Consider the following 27,304-nt stretch of genomic DNA (forward strand, 5'->3'; position numbering starts at 1 on the left):
GTGGTTAGGCTAAAAGGGTAGCAACACAGGACTCCCGTGGGGATGCCCACGGGTAGACGAGAGTCCACCTCTTGCACGGGCGGGGTTGTAAAAAAAGTCCCCACAAACTTGTCACACATCCATGTGCTGTTCCTCAAAGGGACCGTTACATAAATGGCGAGTCCCGCACAGTTAGCTTGGTATAACGAAAGAAAATGGCGGAGGCTCCCGGTGTCCTCGGCCTTCGGCCATGTGCAGCCAAGCATGCGTCGGGGGGCCAAAGGCATTGGAAACAGCAATGCTTTACATAGGCATTGACTCGGGTCTCTCTCAAACAGAACTGTGTTCTCACATGTTTTGTTTTTTTTTTTTACTGTTTGGCGTCCAAACAGGTTTTTTTTTTCAAACTTAGGGCTCGAAGAGCCTTCGGCTCAGCCCTTGGACATCAACAAGGTTCAGCATGACATGTACCATAAAATTTGTATGTAGATTTTAGATGTTAGTTGACAGTTGTACTGTGGGAAATAATCGAGAGATGTTTGCTTTTTAACTCTCTGTGTGATTTTTTTTGTTTTTGTTTTCGTGAGCACTTAGTAGTAGTAACTCCAGTGGAGGACCGAAAGGGTTAATGTGTGTGCGGCCTACTGATACACGCGACTCAGGCCAATCACACAGGTCAACGGGTCAACGGCTGTCGACGATAGACAAGGGACAGTACTGCTAGTTCACGCAAATATGACCCATGTTGTGGTCATGTGATCGAGAGCCGAATTGGCAGAATTTAAGTCACTGGTTAATATGCATGACTAAATGCATGACGCGAAGGACGTAATCATCTTCTTTTTTGAAGTAACGTCTGTATTATATAAGATAAGATAAGCGCCTTCACGGACTAGCGACAGTGTGAACAATAGAGAGTTGAGTCCAGGACAGCAAGGCGTAAGGACTTTGTCATGGTACCTTGTGAGTCCTTGAAAATGTAGCTGTACGAGTCTAGAAGTAGACAGAAAAGGACTTGTAGCGTTTAGTAGTCAGTTCTATTGTACAAGAAAGCATTTGGATTTGATGTAGCCAATTGTGTTGTATTGGCTGTTGATGTATTTGTCATTAAATCGCCACTTTGTTACTTGAAGCTCTTGTTGTCAAGTTGATGTTTTAGATGCGCTGTTGTGTTGTTGAGCAGTGTTTGCAGAAGGCCTGGTAGAGAAGATCGTAACAATACATTCATTTTTATTTTATTGGGACATGTACGTATTCAGTCTTTCAGGAATGGATCGTACTTGGATAGTAACTTCACTCCAGGATATTTCTTTGATTTTGTACTGCCAATGGACCTTATTCACCAATCGTAAACAAACAACATTTAGTCACGTGATCTTATTGATAAAACAATGGAAAAAAACTGTCAAGTGACAACCATCATGAATTAAACATGAGATCGTAAATTGTATAGAAGAGATAGAGCACCATATGGCTAAATGTTGTTTGTTTACGGTTGGTGAATGAGGTCCATTTATATTGTTGCCTAGTCAAGTTCCCTCCAAGCAAGTGATGTGTGGCTGAGAGGCTAAAACCGCGGGGTTACGGCTAGGACACCTTACAAGGAGGCTTGAGTTCAAATCCCGACTCTAGAATGATTGTGTTTGCTGAGCGGTTGGAAAACCTTCTCCCATATACCCCTTCCCACACTGGTCCACAAAAGAGATTGGATAATTACTAATTAGTAGATTATAAAAATAAAAATACCATTATAAACTTGTCCATAACCAGTGCATTGAAGTAACATCATGTAAGGCTTTAAAAAAATGGTAAAAGTTGCCTTCTGAGTTTAAAACAAATCTGGTAAAATTTGATTCCAGCTGGTCTACAGACTACATTTAATTTAATTTAAGAATGAATATAGGACATAACAAATTATCAAAACTAATGAATGTATTTGTTTTTGTTTATGTAATTACAATATGTAGTTTAACTGAGAAAGTTTGTCCTCAGTTTGATGCCCCCCCCCACACCATTTGATGCCCCGAGCGGCCCGCACATTTCTAGCTACGCCGCTGTGTGGTGTCATAACAGTTCAACAGGCTAAAAGAATGGGCCTCATTCGCCAATCGTAAACAAACAACATTTAGTCACGTGGTGCTCTGTCTCTTCTAAATAATTTACGATCTCATGTTTCATTCATGATGGTTGTCACGTGACAGTTTTTTTTCCCGTTCTTTTTATCAATAAGATCACGTGACTAAATGTTGTTTGTTTACGATTGGTGAATGAGGTCCATTGATGAAGGTTAGGGTGATTTTGTTTAAAAAATGTTACACTTTTCCATGCACAGGACCACTGAGGGGCCAGGCTGTAGTAGATCCGGTCTTGTGTAAAGTGAGCACTCACTAACTCTTTCAGTCTTTCATTTTGAGTACATCGCAAAGACATAAAAAAAAAAGGCTGTCATAGCCAGGATGTCAGAAGGAATCAAATCACAGTCAGTCTGGCAAAAAACACACAAAAAAAGCCCTAAATGGCACAAGTCTCAGCTTCTGACAATTAAGTTTATCCCCTGGCCTGCTCGTGTGGCCGACACATCAAGCGACACCGCTTCTCTCCACCACCACTACACAATACGTCGTTAAAAAATAATACACTCTGTATCTATAGATTTTGTCATTTGAAATAAGAACCGCAAACTCTCTATTCTATCGTGAGCTGATTTTATAAGCATTCGTTAATTTTGGTAGACAATCTGTATATATAATTCTCTTCATGCCCCAAGAGTTTGGACACTCAAGATGTAAAGGAAAGATCACTCTTTTATTTCTGCAAGTCGGACGGACTAGAGTTACCCAACGAAAAAAAAAAAGAGAAGGGGGAGGAGAACAAGTACTATTCACCCGTCACTAAATAGCAGGGCCGGACTTAACAATTGTGACCAAGATATCATGGAAAGAGAAGAAGTAATATACTCTGTATTCATATGTCACTAAATAGCAGTTCCGGACTTAACCATTGTGGAGCCCTATGCAAAAAGGATTTCGCGGGGCCCAGTTTGTTTAGGGATACGGATAATAAGTGAAAATAAGGAGTTTGCATTAGAAAATATATTCGTCTTTGCATTTTATTCATTGTTTACTACGTAAAGAATTACTACACGAGCCTTGCGTGTAGCGAAGTCATATAGTACATCATAAAAATTCTATTTCCTACATAGATCACACTTAAAAGCAAGAATTACCAAATGTTTCAATCTATCTACGAGTATTGTTGACCTAAAGTAATTCTTCATTAGTTTGAGGTGCGAGAAGCTTCTTTCACCAGATTTTTAAATTACGGGATAACGCCTTTTTTTTTAATCGCGCGTAGGATTGTCGTTTTCCATATCGAATGACACCCCAAAATGACAATTTTTTGTCTACATATTTCATAATCTCGTGATTATGGACTCTAAAACAATTCTACAGTTCCCCTTTTTTTTTGTTTCCAAATATAAAACATTGTTATAAATGAGAGCGTGTGTTTATCTAAAAGTTATTAACAGTTGGAAGGTAAAGTTGTAAAGTCTTGATCTTCCTTTAGATGTAGAATTGAGCTGCCGAAAAACAGATGGCTCGCCGTGTGATGTGCGCTCTGGACTGTCGTCTTGATGGTCACGAGTTCGACCCCTACGCCCTGACATCCCCCGACGTCTTGCCACGTCTTCGGTACCGAAGTGTTTCCCCATGACTACGCAAACCCAGTTATGCTCTGCATATTTGGCTTTTAGGCTTGAAAGTAAAAAGAGAAGTGCAACATTCCATGTGACAACAAAGACCCAGATATGACCTACATATTTTGCCATTTCGAATCCAGACTCTTTTATAGTTTTGGTATGTTCAGCGTCTTGTTTAGTATTATTATTACTTTGTTATAATTGATTTTTGTTTATTTAAATGCATGTAATATGATTAATATTAATTAATAAGTGACGCTGTAAAAATAAACCCCTAATATAAAAAGCACTAGTTAGATGACATCTACTGATCTTCTTTTAAAGTCCCATAACTTATACAAATCTTGATCTGCTTATCTTTAAAAAAAAAAAAAAGACTTCTTTTCATTTTCTCTTAGGTATCTTTAGGTCCTGTGAAAAAAAAATCAGGACATACATTTCTTGAAAAAAAAAAAAAATACAAACATATGAATATAGACAAAGAGCTGATAGCTCTCCCAAATGAAAGATTTAGAAAAGGTTAACAATCCATTCTTCCTTTTTCTTGACATTCATTCATAACACACTAGGTCATGTTGACCGAACACTTTACGTACAAAGTTGATAACAGCGGAAACCAAACGATTAGCTCTAGGTCTAGATAATGACACTTTCTTTCATGTAAGATGTCTTCCCTTAGAGCAGGGATGGGCAAATTACGGCCCGTGGGCCACATGCGGCCCGCCGGAGTGTTTTATGCGGCCCGTGGACACCTACATATAAAAATGGAGAATAATTCCAAGTATGCTATCTGTATTATTGACACTGTCACATTATAAAAAATTTCAAGTAAACGAAGATTAAGCTAATTGACTACTTCAATATACTCAGTCTAAGACACAATCTCAGGCCAGTATTTATTCAATGCTATGAAGAACTGTGTTGAGTGTTGGGTATGCTTGGAACAAGATGGCAAGTGTAACAACTGATGAAGTTCGATCTTCGACTGATAAAACAGTCTGTTTTTGTTCTAAAGAATATCCCAACCATAAACTCTAAATAAGAAAGGTTGTACAAAGCTGCATAAAATTATATATTATTGATCCATATAGAAAGTAAAACTATTTCTAGTGAAATTGTTAAAAGTACAACATTTTTTTTTAGTTTCCTCAAATTATGGAATTCATAAAAGCAAATTTTAAGACGCCAAGTACCAGTTTTCAATACCGTCAGCTCAGCATTTAGTGCTGATACTGATTTAGCTCAAAAGAACATAACTCCATGCAAATTATGACCTGAAAGAGAAGTTCCAGTCAGTTCTTCCACGGGAGCCTAATGGGTTCCAGAAGCCTTATTTCCATACTTTAAAAAAATTTTGCTGCTAAACTTTCACATTATTTGGGTAAACATACATTTGTGAACAAACATTTTTTCTGTGTAAACTTAACAAGTGTAATCAAAGGTTGATGTTGACTGACTGTAATTTGACAGCAGTCACAAGGATAACAACTAGTAAACTAGTACCACAGTTCCGGAACATGACGAATAGTTAAATACTTCACATTAAATACTTCACATTTAGTACAACTGTACATTTGGGGTTAAAGGTTGTGATGTAAAAAGACAATAGCATATTTTTTTGAAATCGTAAAATTGCTTTCAGAAATTGCTAACTCTTGTTGTAATTCCCCAATTAGGAGTCTGAAAAAAAGAATGTATAATATGCGGCCCCCCATTCCCAAAATTTTGTCAATGCGACCCTCGATATAAAATGTCGCCCACCCCTGCCTTAGAGAATTGGAACATAAGATAATCAAGTGCTCCTTCTTCCCTAGTGCTATTAGTGAATGGAATGGGTTGCCTGAATCATCCAGGAAAACCAACGACTTAGCAGAGTTTAAGTCAATGATTAACACGCATGACTGGATCGACACACGAAATGCGTAGGACGTAATTATCTTCTTTTTTTTTTTGAAGTAACTCTGTAACTGTAACATATAAGATAAGATTTTTGTAGCAGAGAAAATAATGACAAATGTAAAGGGAAAAATCTGTCGGGATAAAATAATTTAAATCTTTCTACAAAAACAGATACAGAAACTGAAAGCTCAGAACGAATATATTACAGAATTAACCGAATTAGGAAATATACACTATACCTACATTGTATTGAATCGAGACCAAACGTTATAGGTGTATTGTTCATGTGGTCCAGAGGTGTTGACAGAAATAGTGTGTGGTGGGGAGGTTTTACATCTAGCAGAGTTGGTACTCTTGGACTCTCTAGGTCTTGTGTTTCTGGTTGTTCTGAGATGTCTTCTGGAAAGTCATTTACCTATACCTATCCTTTAATCTGTTGGACCGTTGGGGCACCATGCAAGATTTGTCGACCGTCTTTTTCCATTACTCTCTGTCTTGTGCCTTAGTTAGAACTTTCACCTTACCTTTACCTTTACCTATCCCCTAGTCTGTTGGACCGTTGGGGCACCATGCAAGATTTGTCGACCGTCTTTCTCCATTACTCCCTTTTTTTTTGCCTTGTTTAGAACCTCTCTCAATGGCAGGCCTGTCCATTCTTTAATGTTGTCCTCCCATCGCTTTTTCTGTCCGCCTCTTCTTTTTTTCCCTGGCACTGTTCCCTGAAGGAAGGTCTTTGCGAGCCCCATAGATCTTGTAATGTGGCCATAGGTTTTAAGCTTTCGTCTTTTTACAATAGTTAGCAGGTCATTATGGGTTGGTTTGTGATGCGGTCTTTGAATGTGATGCCTAGGATCCTTCTGTAGCATCTCAATTCCATTGCTAGGATCCTCATCTCTTTCACACACACTGAATAACCCAAATAAAAATTCACACAGTAGCAACCATCACTTACGCACCCACATACACCATCTCTCTCCCACACCCTCACATCCCACATCCACATGCCGACACACACTCCCCCCTCACACATTCACACATCCCCACATACAATATCACTCGCACAATCTCACACACACTCACATTAAATACACAGCAAATTCTGCAAATTTAATTAAAAGTATTTGTTGTTTATTTATTCACGGAAGTTTTAAGAAACTCTAATCAAAGGGAAAGGAATGTTGAGACTTACTATATGCTATAACTTGGCACGACCACATATATGTCCCATGTAAAGTTTAGTAAATTTGTCCGCTATATGTGGGTGGACTTCGTTGTTGTCCAGTGCTATAGTCATCGGCCACGTGAAAACAAACATCACCCTATCCCCAAGCCCTTCCAGGATACGCCTCTGCAGCTCCACGTAAAAAATCCCATTCATCGTCTGCCTTATGTACACGCTGTGCGCTGATTGGTAGAGAAAGATCACGTGAGGATTCCTGTCCAGCAGACGTTTCAGTGCTTCGCGGATTAGTTTCAAACGATGTTCCATGTGCCCTAAATGAAACGGGGCGAGGTGGAGGAAATGATGAAAGTGGATGATATATTTTGCATCCGCCGGGACAGAATCTAGAAATCTGGTTTCCGAGAATACATGTTCAGTTGGTAGTTCTTCACCCTAGAAAATAGAAAAGGTTTATTTAAACTAAAATACAATATATAGGCCTAATGTGTACCTTATACTAATTAACATATACAACAACTGCCTTGTCGTGCGGTTTGCTCGCTGAACTGTCGTTCGGATTTATCGACGGTCGAGGGTTCAAACCCTGCCCGCTCCAATCCCCGGTCATCATGCGGGAGGTTTGGACTAGGAAGTAAACTATCTTCAACTCTGAAGGAACATCCGAAACATGTCAAACATTTTTACAAAACTTAAGAGATTTACTTAATATTATATTAAACTTTATAGTCAAAGTGAATTAATATCATCCTCTCATTTCTGCCTGTGGTCCAGTCTGGGGCATGGGACACCAATCAGCTTCCTCCAGGCTTACTGGGCCTGACTCTTAATGTTTCTGTATATCCAGTAAAGAGATGAATAAATAGATAGGCGTTAATGAACATTTCGGCACCGTCTTGTGAAATTAGCTGGACAGTTAATTAGATAGATAAGATAATTTTTTTATTGGTCCAATCAAATGGAAAATTCAGTTTGACTACGATTTGACCACCTCAGCGTAACTACTGTTACAATAACAATACTGATGCAAATACGAACAACATTCACACACGAAACACATACACACTCACAACCAGCGCTTTGTGCTCGATAACGCCAGATGCCCTTGGCGTTTATGGCGTTCGAGAATTTAATGTACCTCATTCACCAATCGTAAACAAACAACATTTAGCCACGTGATTGTTGTAAAATGTTTTACATTTTTCGGATGTTCCTTCAGAGTTGAAGATAATTACTTCCTAGGCCAAACCTCCCGCAGGACGACGGGGGATGGGAGCGGGCAGGGTTTGAACCCGGGACCATCGCTAAATCTGAACGACAGTCCAGCGTGCAAACCGCACGACCAGGCAGCCATCCATATATATCTTCTATACAAATTACGTAACCCATAAACTCTGTCACGTGATACGTATTTTTTCATTGTTTGATCAATATTATGACGTGGCTAAATGTGTTTATTTACGATTGGTGAATGAGGTCCATTGTACATAGCTCACTGGAAAGATTCCTTGCAATATTTAAGCACTAGCGGTACGAACCGGCTACGCCCGTTGATTTGTTCCCTGGCTTTTTATGGTTTATTATGGCCGGAACAGCCCCTTTCTTTTTTTATTGTATAAACGGACTTCATTTTAACGACCAACCTAGCATACTTTTTTTTTAGCCAGTAAATTACTGAAACTGTTACAATGAGACTTTACGTCCCATTCTCTTTCTGTCGTTTTCTGGAATCCCATTTTTTTGTTCCACCTGCGCATCGTAATTTCTCCCACATAGACTTTTGACTTGATTTGGATAGACCCGCTCCACAATGCGCCCCCCGGCACATACACGCTCTCATATTTTGGGCCCGTTAATTTTAGTAGCAGTTTTACTTATCCCCCCCCCTCCACCCCACCCCCGCCGACAAAGAAAAAGTTAATCCTTCGTACACATTCCTGTTCCCATTTCTACATTTCTCTTGGCATTTTGTTCTCTAAAAATAAAAAGGAATATCAATTTGGTTTATAAATTGTAATAGTTTATCTGACACCTTTTTGAATGTAAGCGAAATGACAATAAGTCTAGATTAATCTTTTTAGTTTAATGCAATTAGGATTATTTTCTTTTATAGTGTTATATAGTACCATTACTTGCTCTCTCTCTCTCTCTCTCTCTCTCTCTCTCTCTCTCTCTCTCTCTCTCTCTCTCAAAAAAGAAAAAGACTCTAGTTCTCTAGATCTATCTTATTAATGCCATTAGGACTGGTTTTGTTTTTTAAGACCGCGTCTAAAAGGAATTGGAAATGATTTAAGGCAATTTGACAATAAGAAGCCTTAGAGAAAAAAAAATATTGCTCTAAAAGTACCGATTTCTTACTATTAAAAACAAAATGCTTTCTATGTAGACTGCGGCCTTTTGCGAAAATACCGAAAAAAAAAATACAAAGGTTTCATCATCATCATCATCATCATCATCATCATCATCATCATCATCATCAAACTCCATTTGAGTGAGAGCTTGAGAGGCTAAAATCCTCTCTTGCAAAAGCCCTAGACAGAAACCCTGCTGTCTTGCGTAGTGCATACACGTCACCATACAGACGTGTCGAGACGGAGATCAGCAAGTCTGGGGCAGTCAAACAGAATATGAGGCACGGTTTCCTCTTCTTCCCCGCAGCGGGGGCATCAACAGGACAATAGTTTGCTCATGCCTGGACAGCCTCCACCACGAGGAAGTGCGGTCAGGGCGCCTCATGTGCTCCCAGATTCCACGGGCTTTTTGGGACTTCTCCCAGCACTCAAACCACTTTTCCATTTCTGTTTTTTGAATTGTAACCAGAGCATGATGAAAACTTACAGCCTGTTCAGTGGGTGGAATTTGCCCTCCCTGGTGGGCCAAGGAGTCTGCAATAGTGTTCAAATTATATTACTTTTAAACAAATTATGAAACGATCTTTAAGTATAAATAAAATAACAAGTGGTAATAACAAAGTCAGATCTAAGAACACTGACATTTAGCCAGGAGATACGAATGTCACTTTAAGTGAATGTATCATCATTGAATGTAGACGTGTCTTTATATTGGTTGTTACTTCTTTCTTTCTTTTTTTTAAATATAATTGTTTGTTATGACATGATTAGGAATTAGTTATTTGTTTCGGGAATAGGGTGAAAGTTTTACTTAGCGACGATGACGTAAAGTTGGTTAAAAAACAAGAACGCTCTGGGTGACGCTAAAAGGAAGACGCTCCTTGTAGAGTAGTAGACTTGAGTACAATAGAATAAATACAGATTTACGGACATAGCTGACATTAGACGATTCCCTTCTTGAGTATTAAACATCTTTATAGAACAACATATCAGCGTCGACTACATATTTGATTGTTTCGGCCTTTCGCAGGTGTTATTGAAGCAGTTGAGTTCAGCGTTACTTCCAGTCAGATCTACACTAGACATATTGCCAAGAATCAACACCGCACGGAGGCCTTAACAACGTGATTTACGGACATAGCTGACATCAGACGATTCCCTTCTTGAGTATTAAATATCTTTATAGAACAACATATCAGCGTCGACTACATATTTGATTGTTTCAGCCTTTCACCGGTGTTACTGAATTAGTTGAGTTCAGCGTTACTTCCAGTCAGATCTACACTAGACATATATTGTCAAGATAACACCGTGCGGAAGCCTACACTAGACATATTGCCAAGAATCAACACCGCACGGGGGCCTTAACAGTTATTCGAAAATATTTGCTGCGGACCAAATCTTCGTTGTTGCAGAATACTTTTTCAACAACCGAAATCACTGTCCATCAAATGCGTCGTAACGCCATTGCGGGATGAAACATTTCTATGGAGAAGATCTAATCACGCCTTGGAGAAAAATTTAGCTTTAGCGAAATCACATTTACCTAAGCCACTGAACGAAAAAAAAAAAATTATGGTTGGGGGTCGCCGCCTACTGGACAATTGAAATAGGGGTCTCGGAGCTAAAAAGGTTGAGAACCGCTGTGAACTAGTTCCTACCTCTGACAGTTGGGAAAAAAAAAAGTTGCTGTTGAAGTCAAGCCACACTTTAAAACGGTTTACACAAGTTTAAGGAAAAACCAAAAATATTAAACAGCTCATGGACAAACTGCAGGGTCAACCAAACAATAACACGGATACAACCAAACACAGCACACAGATATGAACACACGGCTACCCAAATACACGCCTATGACACATATATGAACACACGGCTACCCGAATACACGCCTATGACACAGATATGAGCGCACGGCTACCCGAATACACGCCTATGACACAGATATGAGCACACGGCTACCCGAATACACGCCTATGACACAGATATGAACACACGGCTACCCGAATACACGCCTATGACACTGATATGAACACACGGCTACCCGAATACACGCCTATGACACAGATATGAGCACACGGCTACCCGAATACACGCCTATGACACAGATATGAACACACGGCTACCCGAATACACGCCTATGACACAGATATGAGCACACGGCTACCCGAATACACGCATATGACACAGATATGAACACACGGCTACCCGAATACACGCCAATGACACAGATATGAACACACGGCTACCCGAATACACGCCAATGACACATATATGAACACACTAATAATACAGCTAGAAATATAATAAGGATTGTCACCCTCGAGTGACGGTTGCAGTATTTACCGTGTCTACGCAGCCCCAGCTGCGACCTACATATTTTGCCACATTCAGCGCAGACATAACCGTTGTCCGCAGGTGGCCGATTTATATATATTTTTTTTTTGCACGAATCTTGCTTGACCGACTAACCAACTTTTTAGTGGAGATAGAAACATACTCATAAAGACGTAAGTCAAGAACCAGCAGGGCCGGCCTTAGATAAATTGAGGCCTCAGGCGAAGCGAATGTGTTTGCTCCAAATGAAATAGAATAATTAAAAATAAAAAAGCTGCGAAAAAAAAATAATATTAACTCTTTCTCACCGTAATTAGTGTTCCACGTATTGAAGGGGATTCTTGTATTTGCTCATTACTACTTCACTACCCTTGTTATGATTGGGCTGCAATAGCTTTGTTGTTTGTTATCAGAAAATGTGGTATTTGGTATAGAATTAAAGGGAAATGCATGCTCTTTTATATGACACAAAGCCAAGTTAAAAAAAAAAATATTAATTTAATTTAATGAGGTCAAATCAACGATGGTATCGTCGATTAGGAGAGAAAGTTAAGCAATTTTATAAAAAATCTGGCGTATTCGCTATTTATTCCCTAAATTGTTATTAGTGCTATGCGAGGCCGCCATGTAGGCGGCTGCCTAGTTTGTCCACGCCTAAGGCGGGCCCTGTAAGAACATCCAACTAACCGTTGATCCGAAGAAAGGAAAACTGTGAGGTAGGTATGAGATTGATATGCTGTTGTTCTCGCTCTCACAAAGCAATGGAGCGTGCCAGACACCCTGGAACAGACAGACGAACATAAGTAAATTAACATCGCAAGCTTTAATAGACGCATGTGAATTCATACAGTTGTTATACAGGAAGGTGCACACGAACCAGGTCGTTTTGGCGCTGTCGTTTTGTCGCTGTCGTTTTCGCGCTGAGGTTTTGGCGCTATTTATGTAGACACATAATGTAAATTAAAGAATTGTATCTTTCGAAAAATTAATAGATTTTTTTATTATTTTTTTTATTATTACATTTTTATGTCTAAACTTTTCCCCGGTAAAACTTTGAATTATAGTTTTTTATGCCATTATTTGTTCACTACATGTCATCGACATGACATAACTCCTCACGCCAAAACATCCAGGCGTCATAACGGCATCATCAAGACGACTACGTCGCCAAAATGGCAGCGCCTTAACGTCGCGTACAGAGGTGCACACGCTATACACTTAGACTTAGGTCCTCCCGCGCCGTTCGGCGCATTGGGCGGCAAGCTGTCTCCATAATGATCTGTCACTGGCAATGTCTGAAGCCTCCTCCCACCTGGTGTCCACTGTTCTGAGGTCCTCCAAGAAGGTGTGTCGCCAGGTAATACGAGGACGTCCCTGTTTGCGCTTTCCTCGTTTTGGCTTCCATGTTATCGCAACTCTTGGTGTGCGTAATTCATTTTGACGTAGAACATGTCCCGCAAACCTCATGCGACGCTCAGTCACAACCTCACAAAGTGTTCGACTCCCAGTTCGGCATAGGATTTCCTTGTTTGAGATCCGGGCTATACACATAGCGAGTAAAAATTTTTAAAATACTTTTTAAAAAAAAAAGACAATACCTCCTTTATACTACTTATAGAGCGATTATTTTTCTCTTAAAACTTAATGAGTGTTAAATACCAAAAAAATTAACGGTACTTTTTTCTACCTCACCTCTCCACCCCCCCCCCCCCGGACACCCGAGAGAAAGAATCCTGGTAAGCGAATGAATAGATCTGCTTACACTTTATAAAGCGTGGTCGAGAGGCTAAGTACGCTTGAACTTGGCTTGGCTTGGCTACCTAGAAGGGGGCTCGAGGTTCGACACCCGACTAGGGCAGAGTTGTGTTTACTGAGCGCCTAAAGGCAGCACGGAAAACCAACTCCTAGATACCCCCTCCCCCCCCCCCCTTCCCCGGTCCACAAATGAGATTGGACCAAAAAGCGCTCTGAGCATGCTATAAGCATGAAAGTAGCGCTATAAAAAAGCTATAATAATAATATTCCAATGATAAGCACTTAGATCTAGATTTAGAATACAATGTCACGTCTGAACATTAGTTTATTAAACTCTTAAATCACTTGAGCCTTATATTCGGAAATTCCCGAACAAGATGGTCCTTTTAAGAACGCGATAGTCCTTTCAAAACCGATGTTGGGTCTAATTCTAGACATTCTAGACCAAGTTCTCCGAACAAAGTAAAATATATTTCTCATTTATTTAAAAAAAAAATTATAACAAACTAGAAATTTCAAAGTGTGACCAACGAGCTAGCAGAGGCGTAGCTAGGTTGGGGGGGAGGGAGGGGGAGAATTTGAAAAATCCCCCCCCCGGCCCACACTTGATGGGGGGCTCCCAAATGAGTGTTTCTTGCAATTAAATTTAAATATCAAGCAAACTGCAGGGGCCTCCAAAGAGGTCAAGTCCTCCGGGCCCCCAAATGATGGCGAATTCCTAGCTACGCCACTGCGAGCTTGTAATTATTTTCTCATCGATATACATCAACTGTTACATTTTTATGAAAATCGTTAGAGCCGTTTTCGATGATCGAGTCAATGTCCCAACCAGTTTCCTCCATGAGGTTGTGACTTGAATAGAGGAATTGTAATAAAGTAAAGACAATACCCTTTAGATGGCTGCCTGGTCGTTCAAATTTATCGACGGTCGAGGGTTCAGACCCTACCCTCCTCCAGCCCCCGTCGTCCTGCGGGAGGTTTGGACTAGGAAGTAAACTATCTTCAACTCTGAAGGAACATCCGAAATATGTCAAATATTTTACAAAAAAAAAAAACACAAAAAAAACTTAAGTTTTAGATACTTACAATAATACGTCCCACTTTAACTCTGTTCATTACTATTTAAGATTTGTCTTCCATTAATTAAATGTGGTAAGTGATTACACTCCAACAAGCGGTATGCCCCACCTTCCCTAATCATAATTACTCCCCTTTGAAGAGAAGAGCATTGTTTATAACTAGGTATCTATTTGTAGCATGTTTTCTTAGACTCGCAACAAAGAATTGATTCCTAAGCGTCATCTGATTTTTTTTTTATGAAACAACTAGTCAATGCTATACACTCTTAAAAAGTGACTACCCTTGCTTAGTCGTCAACTGGATGCGCCTAAAGGCAGCACGGAAACCATTCTCCCAAATACCCCTCATGGTCCACAAATGAGATTGGACCACAGTGCTCTGAGCACGCTATAAGCATAAAAGTATCTTCTTATCTTATCTTATAAAATACAGACGTTACTTCAAAAAAGAAGATGATTACGTCATGCATTTAGTCATGCATATTAACCAATGACTTAAATTCTGCCAAGTCACAGGTTTTCCTGGCTAGCTCAGGCAACCCGTTCCATGCTCTAGGGAAGAAGGAGCATTTGTACACATTTGTCCTAGCATATGGGACCAGGAAATATGCCTTTATCTTTGTGTCTTTCAGCAATTTATTTATTTTTTCAATTTAATTTATGTGTTCTAATCTAAGGTATGGAAAGGAGACATGTTCTAATGTACGCAGAGACTGTAATTTATTATAAAACGCGCTGGCAAAACTTTTAAAAAATACTTACAGAGTTTCTTTTCATTTTTTCCTGACATCCAACTAGTCCAGATAAAATGTCATACTGAGCTCTGGAGTTGGAATCTCCTAAAAAAATGACCTGTGTAAAAATTGTTTTTTTTTTAATTAAATTAATTTAATGGCCAGATACAGTATATATTTTCACCCCAATATGTATTTCTGAAATCACTGTAAGTCGGAAACCCTTGCATGAGAGTTTGAAAACCTACTGCCCTACCAGCAACATTTTGTATACAATAATTATTTGGGTTCACTGTACGTCACATTGGTAACACACCATCCGACTCTTTTCAGTGTCCAATGTCTTGTCCAATGTCTTGTCCAATGTCTTGTCCACGTGTGTTGTCCACATGTCTTGTCAAATATCTTGTCTAGATGTCTTGTCTAGATGTCTTGTCAAATATCTTGTCTAGATGTCTTGTCCACACGTTTTGTCCAATGTCTTGTCCAATGTCTTGTCCAATGTCTTGTCCAGTGTCTTGTCCAGTGTCTTGTCTAATTTCTAGTCCAATGTCTTGTCCAATGTCTTGTCCAATGTCTTGTCCAATGTCTTGTCCACACGTTTTGTCCAATGTCATGTCCAATGTCTTGTCCACACGTTTTGTCCAATGTCTTGTACAATGTCTTGTCCAATGTCTTGTCCAGTGTCTTGTCCAATGTCTTGTCCACACGTTTTGTCCAATGTCTTTTCCAGTGTCTTGTCCAGTGTCTTGTCCAATATCTTGTCCACACGTTTTGTCCAATGTATTGTCCATATTTCTTGTCCATTGGGCATCGTCCACAAGTCTAACTTTTATTGTCCACATGTCTTGTCAAATATCTTGTCTAGATGTCTTGTCCACAGGTCTTGTCAAATATTTTGTCTAGATGTCTTATCCACATGTCTTGTCAAATATCTTGTCTAGATGTCTTGTCAAATATCTTGTCTAGATGTCTTGTCTACATGTCTTGTCAAATATCTTGTGTAGATGTCTTGTCCACATGTCTTGTAAAATATCTTGTCTAGATGTCTTGTTCACATGTCTTGTCCACATGTCTTGTCACATATCTTTTCTAGATGTCTTGTGAAATATCTTGTATAGATTTCTTGTCCACATGACCTTTCCACACGTCTTGTCAATATTTACCACAAAGATTAACATATTCCACACGAAGATCAACATTTTCTACACAAATGTTTGAGTGACCTAGACCTTTTAAATTCACTTTTTAAATTCTGACCTTTGTGTCTGCTGTCCACACGTTTTGTCCAATGTATTGTCCATATTTCTTGTCCATTGGGCATCGTCCACAAGTCTAACTTTTATTGTCCACATGTCTTGTCAAATATCTTGTCTAGATGTCTTGTCCACAGGTCTTGTCAAATATTTTGTCTAGATGTCTTATCCACATGTCTTGTCAAATATCTTGTCTAGATGTCTTGTCAAATATCTTGTCTAGATGTCTTGTCTACATGTCTTGTCAAATATCTTGTGTAGATGTCTTGTCCACATGTCTTGTAAAATATCTTGTCTAGATGTCTTGTTCACATGTCTTGTCCACATGTCTTGTCACATATCTTTTCTAGATGTCTTGTGAAATATCTTGTATAGATTTCTTGTCCACATGACCTTTCCACACGTCTTGTCAATATTTACCACAAAGATTAACATATTCCACACGAAGATCAACATTTTCTACACAAATGTTTGAGTGACCTAGACCTTTTAAATTCACTTTTTAAATTCTGACCTTTGTGTCTGCTAGACATTCTCTCAGCTGAGACGAGTTCAATTTGGGTAGGTCACAGGTCAAAGGTCGCCATTCTCCGAGATAGAAAAACCCAAACGAATTATTGTCCTTAAATGAAAGAGACAACTTTCTTTCGTTGCACTTCAACCTAGAAAAACTCAAAACAGTTTCGTTGGAGGCTTGAGCTGCGGAATATATTTAGAGTCTTGGTTTAAACTTGGTCTTGGTTTAAACTTGGTTTAAACTTGGTCTTGGTTTAAACTTGGTCTTGTTTTAAACTGATCAGTTTACACAATGATGTACAGATGCATTGCTAAGACCTAAGAACTAGGATCCTTCAACTTAAGAAAACACTAAAAAAAAAAAACTAGAACAAATACAAAAATAGAGCAGTGAGATTTATAACAAACGAATATTCTAATTTGATTAGATTAACACCATTATTAAAATCACTAAACTTAAGAGACACTTCAGGACAGAAGAATAAAAAGTAAAGTAGCTATAATACATAAAACACTGAACGAGAACTTACAAGTAGAAAAACAAAACCTAATGAAATATTCAGAAAGACACAAAGATAGAGGCACATTTCTTATTCCATACGCAAGAACAACTTTGTACAAGTGCTCCTTCTTCCCTAGTGCCATTCGAGCATGGAATGGGTTGCTTGAATCACGCATGACTAGATTGACACATGAAATGCGTATAGGATGAAAATATCTTCTTTTTTTTTTTGAATTAGGAGAATGGAATGGGTTGCTTGAATCAGCCATGAAAACCAACGACTTGGGCAGAGCCTAATACATTGATTAACATGCATGACTAGATCGACACATGAAAGCATATGAAGAAATTATCTTCCACTCTGTAATTTATAAGATAAGATAAGAATGCAACTTAAAAAAACAAAAGATTTATTGTTGTATGGATGTTAACACTTAGATAATAATAATAAGAGTCCGAAGATTAACGAGGAATGCAGTACTTCCTGTGGCTACGCAGCCCCAGCTGTGACCTACATATTTTGCCACAACTAGCGTACGCATAACCATTGTCCACCGGTGGTCGATCTAGATAACACTTAGACATATATTGTTACATATTTTTTTTATCAATTCAGATATCTCGATAACATTTTTATTAGATTATCAATGTGTCTTGTATTGATCTGACTGGTCTATGAACTTACCTGGAACAACTGTTATGGAGATATTATTTGAGATAAAGAATGGTCGTTTCCTGAAATAAACAAACAAAAAAGTTCCCTACAAATTTAGATGTTCAATAAACTGTTAAGAACATTGCCCCAGTAGAGCTCTTTTGTATCAGTGTGGCAAAGGACGTGATGTTGTCATGGTAACGCACAAACACTAATGGTCTGTGACATAGTAGGCCTATAATAATGTTGTGCAGCTCTTCAATCGAGAGTTAAAGAAATACAAATAAAATAAAAAAGATGACGTTTTAAATTTGGAATGAAAAGTTTAAAGGGAGAATATTGATTAGATATAAAACAAATACATACAAAACAATAAACACGCACACACACACACACCCAAATGTATAAAGTACAAAAGCCATAATGTTTTTAGCGGCCCCCGAAAGGGGAAAAGACGCTATTAGTTTTGTGCGAAATATCTGTCCGTCCGTCCCGTTTAGATCTCGTAAACTAGAAAAGATATTGAAAATCGGACATCACAATATTTTAGACCATTCAAAGTTCTGATGCAACGGTTACTTTTTTTTTTTCTGAAAGCGAAAAATCTAGTTTTTTAAATCAGTTATGCAAGCAGTTTTTTTTTTTTTAGAAAAATCTAATTAGTATGCATTACAAGTTAGACCTAATTTAAAAAGAATAGTTTCTTGTAAACTTCATTTTTTTAAACTATTTAAAAAAAATGAGATCAAAGCCCGCCTGGGTGGACCACTTCGGGGGCCGATTTTGAGTTTGTGTTTCCACACAAACTGTCTTTTGTAACCTTGTTTTTTTTTTTTATGAAATAGAGTTTCTGTGTTCAGACTCTAGTCTTATAGAAACAGGTCTAGATGTACTCCTTTATGGTTGTGGATGTTGGACACTGAACTCTGACGCTGAAGGAAGAATTCAAACCTTTGTGAATAAAAGCTACCGATAAAGAAGGCTAATGATTAACGCCATCTACATACAGACTCTGTGGCCGGATAAAGGGAGGTGATTCTTTCTCCTTACTACTGAAAAGAGACGAAAGCTGATCTGGTTTGGTCATATTGTGAGACTCACGGTCAAAAGTCCATCTTTAAGGTACAGTGGTGGGAGCAAGAAACAAAACGTTTGCCTTAAGAAAAGCTGGCTGGACAACGTCATAGAGTGGACCGACCTCCCTCTTGCTATCCTGCTAAGAACAGCTGCTGACCAGGAAATGTGGAGGGATTTGGTGACGTGAACTGTCACAGCGCCCCCTATGACGAAAGTCACGGGACAGATGATGATGATAATAAGATGTTGAAATGTGAAAGAAAATAATGTAGAAATAATTTTAAAAAGATCAGAAGCTAGAAAAAGTTGTCTACTCGGGTTTCAAATGTTTAGTTAGCTTTTAAGATCCATACAATGGACGGCAGCCCATATCTCGAATAAACACACATCATCAGATAATGCATAAATTAATTTTATTGACTCCGGAGAAAGCAAAATGTTTGTGAAAAATTTAAATTAAAGGAATGAAAAAAAAACTGCCCTTGACAGTGGCGTAGCTAGGGTGGGGGAGGAGAATTAAAAAATCCCCCTGGGCCCCCACTTGAGTGGTGCCCCCTAATGATTTTTTTTTCATTAAATATTACGCAAAATGCAGGGGCCCCCAAAGAGGTCGATCCCCCCCCCCAGGCCCCCAAACGATGGAAAATTCCTAGCTGAGCCCCTGGCTCCTAATTATAATCAACCTAAACAGAAACAAGTGTTAGCTACTTGGACAAGAATGATTGAAGTAAGTCTAACATTTCCTAATTTAAAAGAAACAGATCTCAGATTTGTAGCTCTAAAAATAAAAATGATTTAAACCAAAATACGTGGCTGTAAAATAGCTCGCAAGTAGGTCTGTTCACCCAATCATTTTATTCAAATCAGAAGACAAAGCAATTCTTACTCTCTCGGTGTGTGGAGTAACCAAGTTTCAGTTTCTGATAAAGCTAAATTACTGAAGTCATTCAATCTCTTCGTGGAGATGAAGTCTGAGCACTGAAATTAATACAATTACATGATAATTAATATTTAGTACAGAAAGGTATAGATTTACAATGGATGCTTCGGATTCTATAGAACTTTACATTGGATGTTACAGAACTTTACATTAGATGTTATAGAACTTTACACTGGATGATATAGAACTATATATTGAATGTTATAGAACTTTACACTGGATGTTATAGAATTTCACATTGGATGTTATAGAACTTTACATTGAATGTTATAGAACTTTACATTGAATGTTATAGAACTTTATATTGAATGTTATAGAACTTTACACTGGATGTTATAGAATTTCACATTAGATGTTATAGAACTTTACATTGAATGTTATAGAACTTTACATTGAATGTTATAGAACTTTACATTGGATGTTATAGAACTTTACATTGGATGTTATAGAACTTTACATTGGATGTTATAGAACTTTACATTGGATGTTATAAAACTTTACATTGGATGTTATAGAACTTTACATTGGATGTTATAGAACTTTAAATTGGATGTTATAAAATTTTACATTGAATGTTATAGAACTTTACATTGGATGTTATAGAACTTTACATTGGATGTTATAGAATTTTACATTGAATGTCATAAAACGTTAAATTGAATGTTATAGAACTTTACATTGAATGTTATAGAACTTTACATTGAATGTTATAGAACTTTACATTGGATGCTATAAAACTTTACATTGAATGTTATAGAACTTTACATTGGATGCTATAAAACTTTACATTGGATGTTATAGAACTTTACATTGAATGTTATAGAACTTTACATTGAATGTTATAGAACTTTACATTGAATGTTATATAACTTTACATTAAATGTTATAGATCTTTACATTGAATGTTATATAACTTTACATTGAATGTTATAGAACTTTACATTGAATGTTATAGAACTTTACATTGAATGTTATAGAACTTTACATTGAATGTTATAGAACTTTACATTGAATGTTATAGAGCTTTACATTGAATGTTATAGAGCTTTACATTGAATGTTATAGAACTTTACATTGGATGTTATAAAACTTTACATTGAATGTTATAGAACTTTACATTGAATGTTATAGAACTTTACATTGAATGTTATAGAACTTTACATTGAATGTTATATAACTTTACATTAAATGTTATAGATCTTTACATTGAATGTTATATAACTTTACATTGGATGTTATAGAACTTTACATTGGATGTTATAGAACTTTACATTGGATGTTATAGATCTTTACATTGGATGTTATAGAACTTTACATTGGATGTTATATAACTTTACATTGAATGTTATAGAACTTTACATTGGATGTTATAAAACTTTACATTGGATGTTATAGAACTTTACATTGGATGTTATAAAACTTTACATTGGATGTTATAAAATTTTACATTGAATGTTATAGAACTTTACATTGGATGTTATAGAACTTTATATTGAATGTTATAGAACTTGACATTGGATGTTATAGAACTTGACATTGAATGTTATAGAACTTTACATTGAATGGTATAGAACTTTACATTGGATGTTATAGAAATGAACATACAAGAATGATAAAAAAAAAATTGCAAAAAAATACAAGAAACATACAAGAAACATACAAGCAACATACAAACAACATACAAACAACATACCAGAAACATACAAGCAACATACAAACAACATACAAACAACATACAAACAACATTCAAGCAACATACAAGCAACATACAAACAACATACAAACAATATACAAAGTGAGTGATATGAGCGCCGAATAGGGGGCAAAAACAAATCCTTATTACCGATTGGTCAATCACTTTGGCCACGTGGTTCAGGCGACGTTCTTTAAACAAGCACAAAACACTTACATTGAGAAACTCTGTTTTGATTGGGCGTCCACAGAAGTAAGGTGACCCAAGCATGGCCGTCAAGTTGCACACGTCATTGCCTGCATGTCCAGGTATGTAGGGGTGGGGAAGACAGGGCGTGTACTCAGAGGCGTTGGGGCTGTGGAAGTTCCCAGCGAACCAGTATGTGGTCTTGAAGACTCTCTGACAGTGAGATACGAATGCAACAGTCAGTAGTCAGTACTGGATAGTGAAGACACATAAGAATAAGCAAGTGAGGTGTTTAAACGAATGGTGTTTAGTATGAGATGTTTAGTGTAAAGCGTTAAGTATGAGGTGTTTAGTTTAAGATGTTTAGTGTAAGGCGTTAAGTATGACGTGTTTAGTTTAAGATGCTTAGTGTAAGGCGTTAAATATGGAGGTGTTTAGTTTAAGATGTTTAGTGTAAGGTGTTAAGTATGGAGGTGTTTAGTTTAAGATGTTTAGTGCAAGGCGTTAAGTATTAGATGTTTAGTTTAAGATGTTTAGTGTAAGGCGTTAAGTATGGAGGTGTTTAGTTTAAGATGTTTAGTGTAAGGCGTTAAGTATGGAGGTGTTTAGTTTAAGGTGTTTAGTGTAAGGTGTTAAGTATGGAGGTGTTTAGTTTATGATGTTTAGTGGAAGGCGTTAAGTATGGAGGTGTTTATTTTAAGATGTTTAGTGTAAGGCGTTAAGTATGGAGGTGTTTAGTTTAAGATGTTTAGTGTAAGGCGTTAAGTATGGAGGTGTTTAGTTTAAGATGTTTAGTGTAAGGCGTTAAGTATGAGGTGTTTAGTATAAGATGTTTAGTGTAAGGCATTAAGTATGAGGTGTTTAGTTTAAGATGTTTAGTGTAAGGCGTTAAGTATGGAGGTGTTTAGTTTAAGGTGTTTAGTGTAAGGTGTTAAGTATGGAGGTGTTTAGTTTATGATGTTTAGTGGAAGGCGTTAAGTATGGAGGTGTTTATTTTAAGATGTTTAGTGTAAGGCGTTAAGTATGGAGGTGTTTAGTTTAAGATGTTTAGTGTAAGGCGTTAAGTATGGAGGTGTTTAGTTTAAGATGTTTAGTGTAAGGCGTTAAGTATGAGGTGTTTAGTATAAGATGTTTAGTGTAAGGCATTAAGTATGAGGTGTTTAGTTTAAGGTGTTTAGTGTAAGGCGTTAAGTATGAGGTGTTTAGTTTAAGATGTTTAGTGTAAGGCGTTAAGTATGAGGTGTTTATTTTATGATGTTTAGTGTAAGGCGTTAAGTTTGAGGTGTTTAGTTTAAGATGTTTAGTGTGGGACATTAAGCAAACTGTGTTTAGTGTGAGGTGCTTAGTCTGGGTGTTAAGTACATATGTTAGGTACTTAGAGTGAAGTTTTTAATGTGATGTATTTAGTGAAAGATGCTTAGTGTGAGGAATTTAATAATTTGATGTATTTAGTGCAGGATGTGTCAGGTCACTAACCTGTATATAAAAAGGTCACTAACCTGTATATAAAAAGGTCACTAACCTGTATATATATAAGGTCACTAACCTGTATATAAAACATAAGTCGGAACTTTTCTCGCTGGTGAGCTATTGCCGCCATAACCTTCACCTTGCCACACCATGGGAGCACCGTGATGGCAGTGTATGTGCCGTTTCTGTGGTCCAGTACGTCAGCCGCGATGGACGCTTTGGGAGCATCACTGACCAACCAGACGTTGATTAAGTCCCCTCCTGCTCACTCATGTACAAAAACAAACAGTATGCAGCTTTATATATATATATATTGTTGTAACTCCAGTGGCGGACTAAAAGGGTTAATGTGTGTGCGGCCTACTGATACACACGACTCAGGGCAATCACACAGGTCAAGGGCTGTTGAACAAGGGACAGTACTGCTAGTTCACGCAAATATGACCCATGTTGTGGTCATGTGATTGAGAGCCTTCACGGACTACCGACAGTATGTAACAATAGATAGTAGAGTCCAGGACAGCAAGCAGTAAGGACTGTGTGCTACAAAGTGAGTCCTTGAAATTGTAGCTGTACGAGTCTAGAAGTAGACAAGAGAAAGACTTGCAGTGTTTAGTTGGCAGTTCTATTGTACAAGAAAGCATTTGAACTTGATGTGGCCAATTGTGTTGTATTGGCTTTTCATGTAATTGTAAATAAAACCGCCACCTTGTTTATTGAAGCTCTGGTTGTCAAGTTCTTGTGTTAGATGTGCTGTGTTGTGTTTAGCAGTGTTTGCAGAAGGCCTGATAGAGAAGAACGCAACAATATCTATAAAGTGACCTAAGTGATTGCAGATGCTCAACCCCTGACCGCAGCTGTGTAACAAGGATTGGCCTCTTAAGATTATTGTTAGACTTTAATAGTACTAACCTACTCTCGAACACATCACATAACATAGAGTTACCAAAGTTAGTTTAGAGAGTATGTTAGGTTGTAAATTAATATCTAGTGCGTTGTATTTAGTGACAGTAAAAAGTAGTGACGTAGACAGACGAATGACGTAGTCAGACGAATGACGTAGTCAGACGAATGACGTTGCAGTGGTACTTAAATAGTGGTACTTAAATAGAGAATACGACTAGGGCTTGAAAATAGTGAAGGGACTGCTACGCAACACGGATTAACAGACATGACGACCACCCCCATTATGTAAACATGTAAATAAACATCGTTTGAAGTCTTCAATTTTTTTTTTAAATTGATTCTTGTGTTGTCATGTAAAGGAAATAATTGTGCAAAATTTCGGATCAATCCGAGATTGGGTGTGGGAGAAATAACGTGTGCAAACATTTGACTAAACCAGCGGTTCTCAACCTTTTAAGCACGGCGACCCCTTTTTACAATCTCCCACTCTGCCGCGACCCCACCTCACACACACACACACATACAGCAATAGAAGAATAGGCAATAACAATTTTTGATGGTCTTAGGCGACCCCTGGCAAATCGTCAATCGACCCCCAAGGGGGTGTCACAGCCTGGTTCTTGTTGTAGGCGTGATGACGTGAATGTCTCTGAGTGTTGTAGATACCTCTTCTGGTACTACTATAATGTTCTTAACTAAATACTTTCTCACACGCACTAGATTTGCAGGTGCATGAGAACACTAACATACTGAACTCTCCAACCACAACATTTAGAATTATTAATAGACACTATGGTATCAGACATGAATTTTATTATATATAAAATAAATCACAAAAGATATTGGCGACTTCAGCCATCACACAAATTACATCCAAGGAAATAAGTTCTGAACTCAAATCAATTATAATAACTTCAATACTAATACATAACTCTGCTGTCAAAAAATACCCATAGCACTCCTCTCGCTCTGAGAGTCTAAGAACAACTGAGGTGTTCACCTCGTGGTCAGTATCCGACCAAACAAAATCTCGTGCTGACCGCACGGAATAGTTAAGTGACTACTAGTCACCAAATATTACAGGGGTTCTAAAACTGATACATGACAGGGGGGGGTCGTGTCACAGTCTTAGTTGACATTGCATGATCTTAAGTTCACGTCATGTTAAGAGTTTAAAAGACACGTGAAATTCATGATGTAGAAAACAGGAAGTAGAGTGAACAAAGTTGACTTTGAGTCAAGTCAAGTCAAGTCAGTAAGGTCTTGCTCCCGGTACAGGAAGGTTGGACGTTCCCTCCTGGACTGGTGGATATGTATGCATATAGCATGAAAGTCGATGGACTAGTCATTGTTGATTAATGATATTTGAGAGTTGATTTCATAATGTGCTTATTGGATATTAAGGTATTATTCGTATTTCAATGGATATCTATAGTTGAAGCTCCAGTGTCACTTGTAGTAATTGCTCTTATTGTTACCCGCTGAGATGCGGACGTGATTGATACTTTTGATACCGCTGTTATGCGGATAGGATTATTATTTCTTGACTTGTAGCACTAACAAGGAGTGCAGTATATTATTATTATGTTGTAAATAAACTTCATGTTGTCTGCTGAACGGACTTGAGTCAGTCGTATAGTGTTTGTCTCGTCACGTGTCTAGAGTACTTCAGGAAGTAAGAACCCAGTATTACACCATTCAATCAGTCTCTAATATTCAACGTTCATTTACAGGTCGCCACCCACAGGTTGAGAACCCCTGGACTAGACGGACAGAGTGAGTTGATATAAGCTTTGTAAAAATTGGAAAAGCCTCTGCCGCAATGGTCGTCAATCGTAAGATTTAAGGTATTATTGCTGAAGAAAGCGTGAAAAAAAAGGGGGAAAAGGTAAAGTCGATAAAATCGTTTAAATTTTGCTACTTTAAAAGTCCCTTTCGTGGAGACCCCTTTTTGTGGATGCCCAAGACTAAGGCCCCGCCTGCTCTTCCTTAAATTCGGTCCTGGCTCTAGCCATGTTAATAAATTTAGTAATTTTTTAAAAATTTCTACAAAACGGTCTAATAAAAATAACAAAAAAAAAAAAAACAACAACACTTTCTTCTAAGCCCACCTTGAATCCGAGGCTCTTTCCGGACGTTAAACAGAGTGATTTTGAACTTGACCTCTGACCCCATGACCAAAGAGCCATTGATTCCAACAGGGGTGATAAGTTCTATGGTTGAAGTACTGGCTGATGCAATGTCTAGGGAGTCGTTTACATGTGGCGATGACAGGTACTCTTGTTCCCAAAGTGATACTAGCTGTGACCATGGCAACGGCTTCACAAGCTCGTCATTATACAAAGCGCCGCAACTGCGGAATTTAGTAAACACTGAAATATTAACGAAGAAAACTAGTCATGATCTAGTATAGTAGCCAATGCATGCTGGGTGATTTAGCATAGTAGCCAATGCATGCTGGGTGATTTAGCATAGTAGCCAATGCATGCTGGGTGATTTAGTATAGTAGCCAATGCATGCTGGGTGATTTAGTATAGTAGCCAATGCATGCTGGGTGATTTAGTATAGTAGCCAATGCATGCTGGGTGATTTAGTATAGTAGCCAATGCATGCTGGGAGAATTAGTATAGTAGCCAATGCATGCTGGGTGAATTAGCATAGTAGCCAATGCATGCTGGGTGATTTAGCATAGTAGCCAATGCATGCTGGGTGATTTGGTATAGTAGCCAATGCATGCTGGGTGATTTAGTATAGTAGCCAATGCATGCTGGGTGATTTAGTATAGTAGCCAATGCATGCTGGGTGATTTAGTATAGTAGCCAATGCATGCTGGGTGATTTAGTATAGTAGCCAATGCATGCTGGGTTCCTAGCAATGGAATTGAGATGCGGCAGGAGGATCCTAGGTATTACATTTGAATACCACATCACAAGCGAAGAGATTAGAGACAGGATTACTTGCAGGGGCAGACTATATGGGCATTCGGGCAAATACCCGGTGGGCCGGTACCTAATTGGGCATGTGGGGCCACCGAGAGGGTCGCATGAATGCCAGTAAATTATTTTAAGAGAGGATCTTTTGCAATTTAA

General features: G+C 38.2%; 1 protein-coding gene across 3 annotated transcripts in view; it reads right to left on the reverse strand.

The window, feature by feature from the left end:
- Nucleotides 1–6,684: 6,684 nt before the first annotated feature.
- The window catches only part of LOC106068980 (NXPE family member 3-like), a 43,761-nt gene continuing 23,141 nt past the window's right edge, over nucleotides 6,685–27,304 (reverse strand). The window contains exons 6-14 of one of the 3 annotated variants that reach the window (XM_056021845.1): nucleotides 26,327–26,568; nucleotides 23,386–23,570; nucleotides 21,870–22,052; nucleotides 19,907–19,998; nucleotides 17,974–18,023; nucleotides 16,785–16,969; nucleotides 15,043–15,132; nucleotides 12,134–12,226; nucleotides 6,685–7,193 (exon numbers count right to left, since the gene is read on the reverse strand). In XM_056021845.1, the coding sequence (XP_055877820.1) occupies nucleotides 6,774–7,193; nucleotides 12,134–12,226; nucleotides 15,043–15,132; nucleotides 16,785–16,969; nucleotides 17,974–18,023; nucleotides 19,907–19,998; nucleotides 21,870–22,052; nucleotides 23,386–23,570; nucleotides 26,327–26,568 (1,540 nt within the window). In that variant the 3' untranslated portion in view covers nucleotides 6,685–6,773. Of the gene's footprint in view, nucleotides 7,194–12,133; nucleotides 12,227–15,042; nucleotides 15,133–16,784; nucleotides 16,970–17,973; nucleotides 18,024–19,906; nucleotides 19,999–21,803; nucleotides 22,053–23,385; nucleotides 23,571–26,326; nucleotides 26,588–27,304 lie in introns of all 3 variants that reach the window. The other 2 variants (XM_056021844.1, XM_056021846.1) reach the window with 2 other exon arrangements.

This window comes from Biomphalaria glabrata, chromosome 2, assembly GCF_947242115.1.
Source record: "Biomphalaria glabrata chromosome 2, xgBioGlab47.1, whole genome shotgun sequence".
In the NCBI taxonomy this organism is placed as follows: domain Eukaryota; kingdom Metazoa; phylum Mollusca; class Gastropoda; family Planorbidae; genus Biomphalaria; species Biomphalaria glabrata.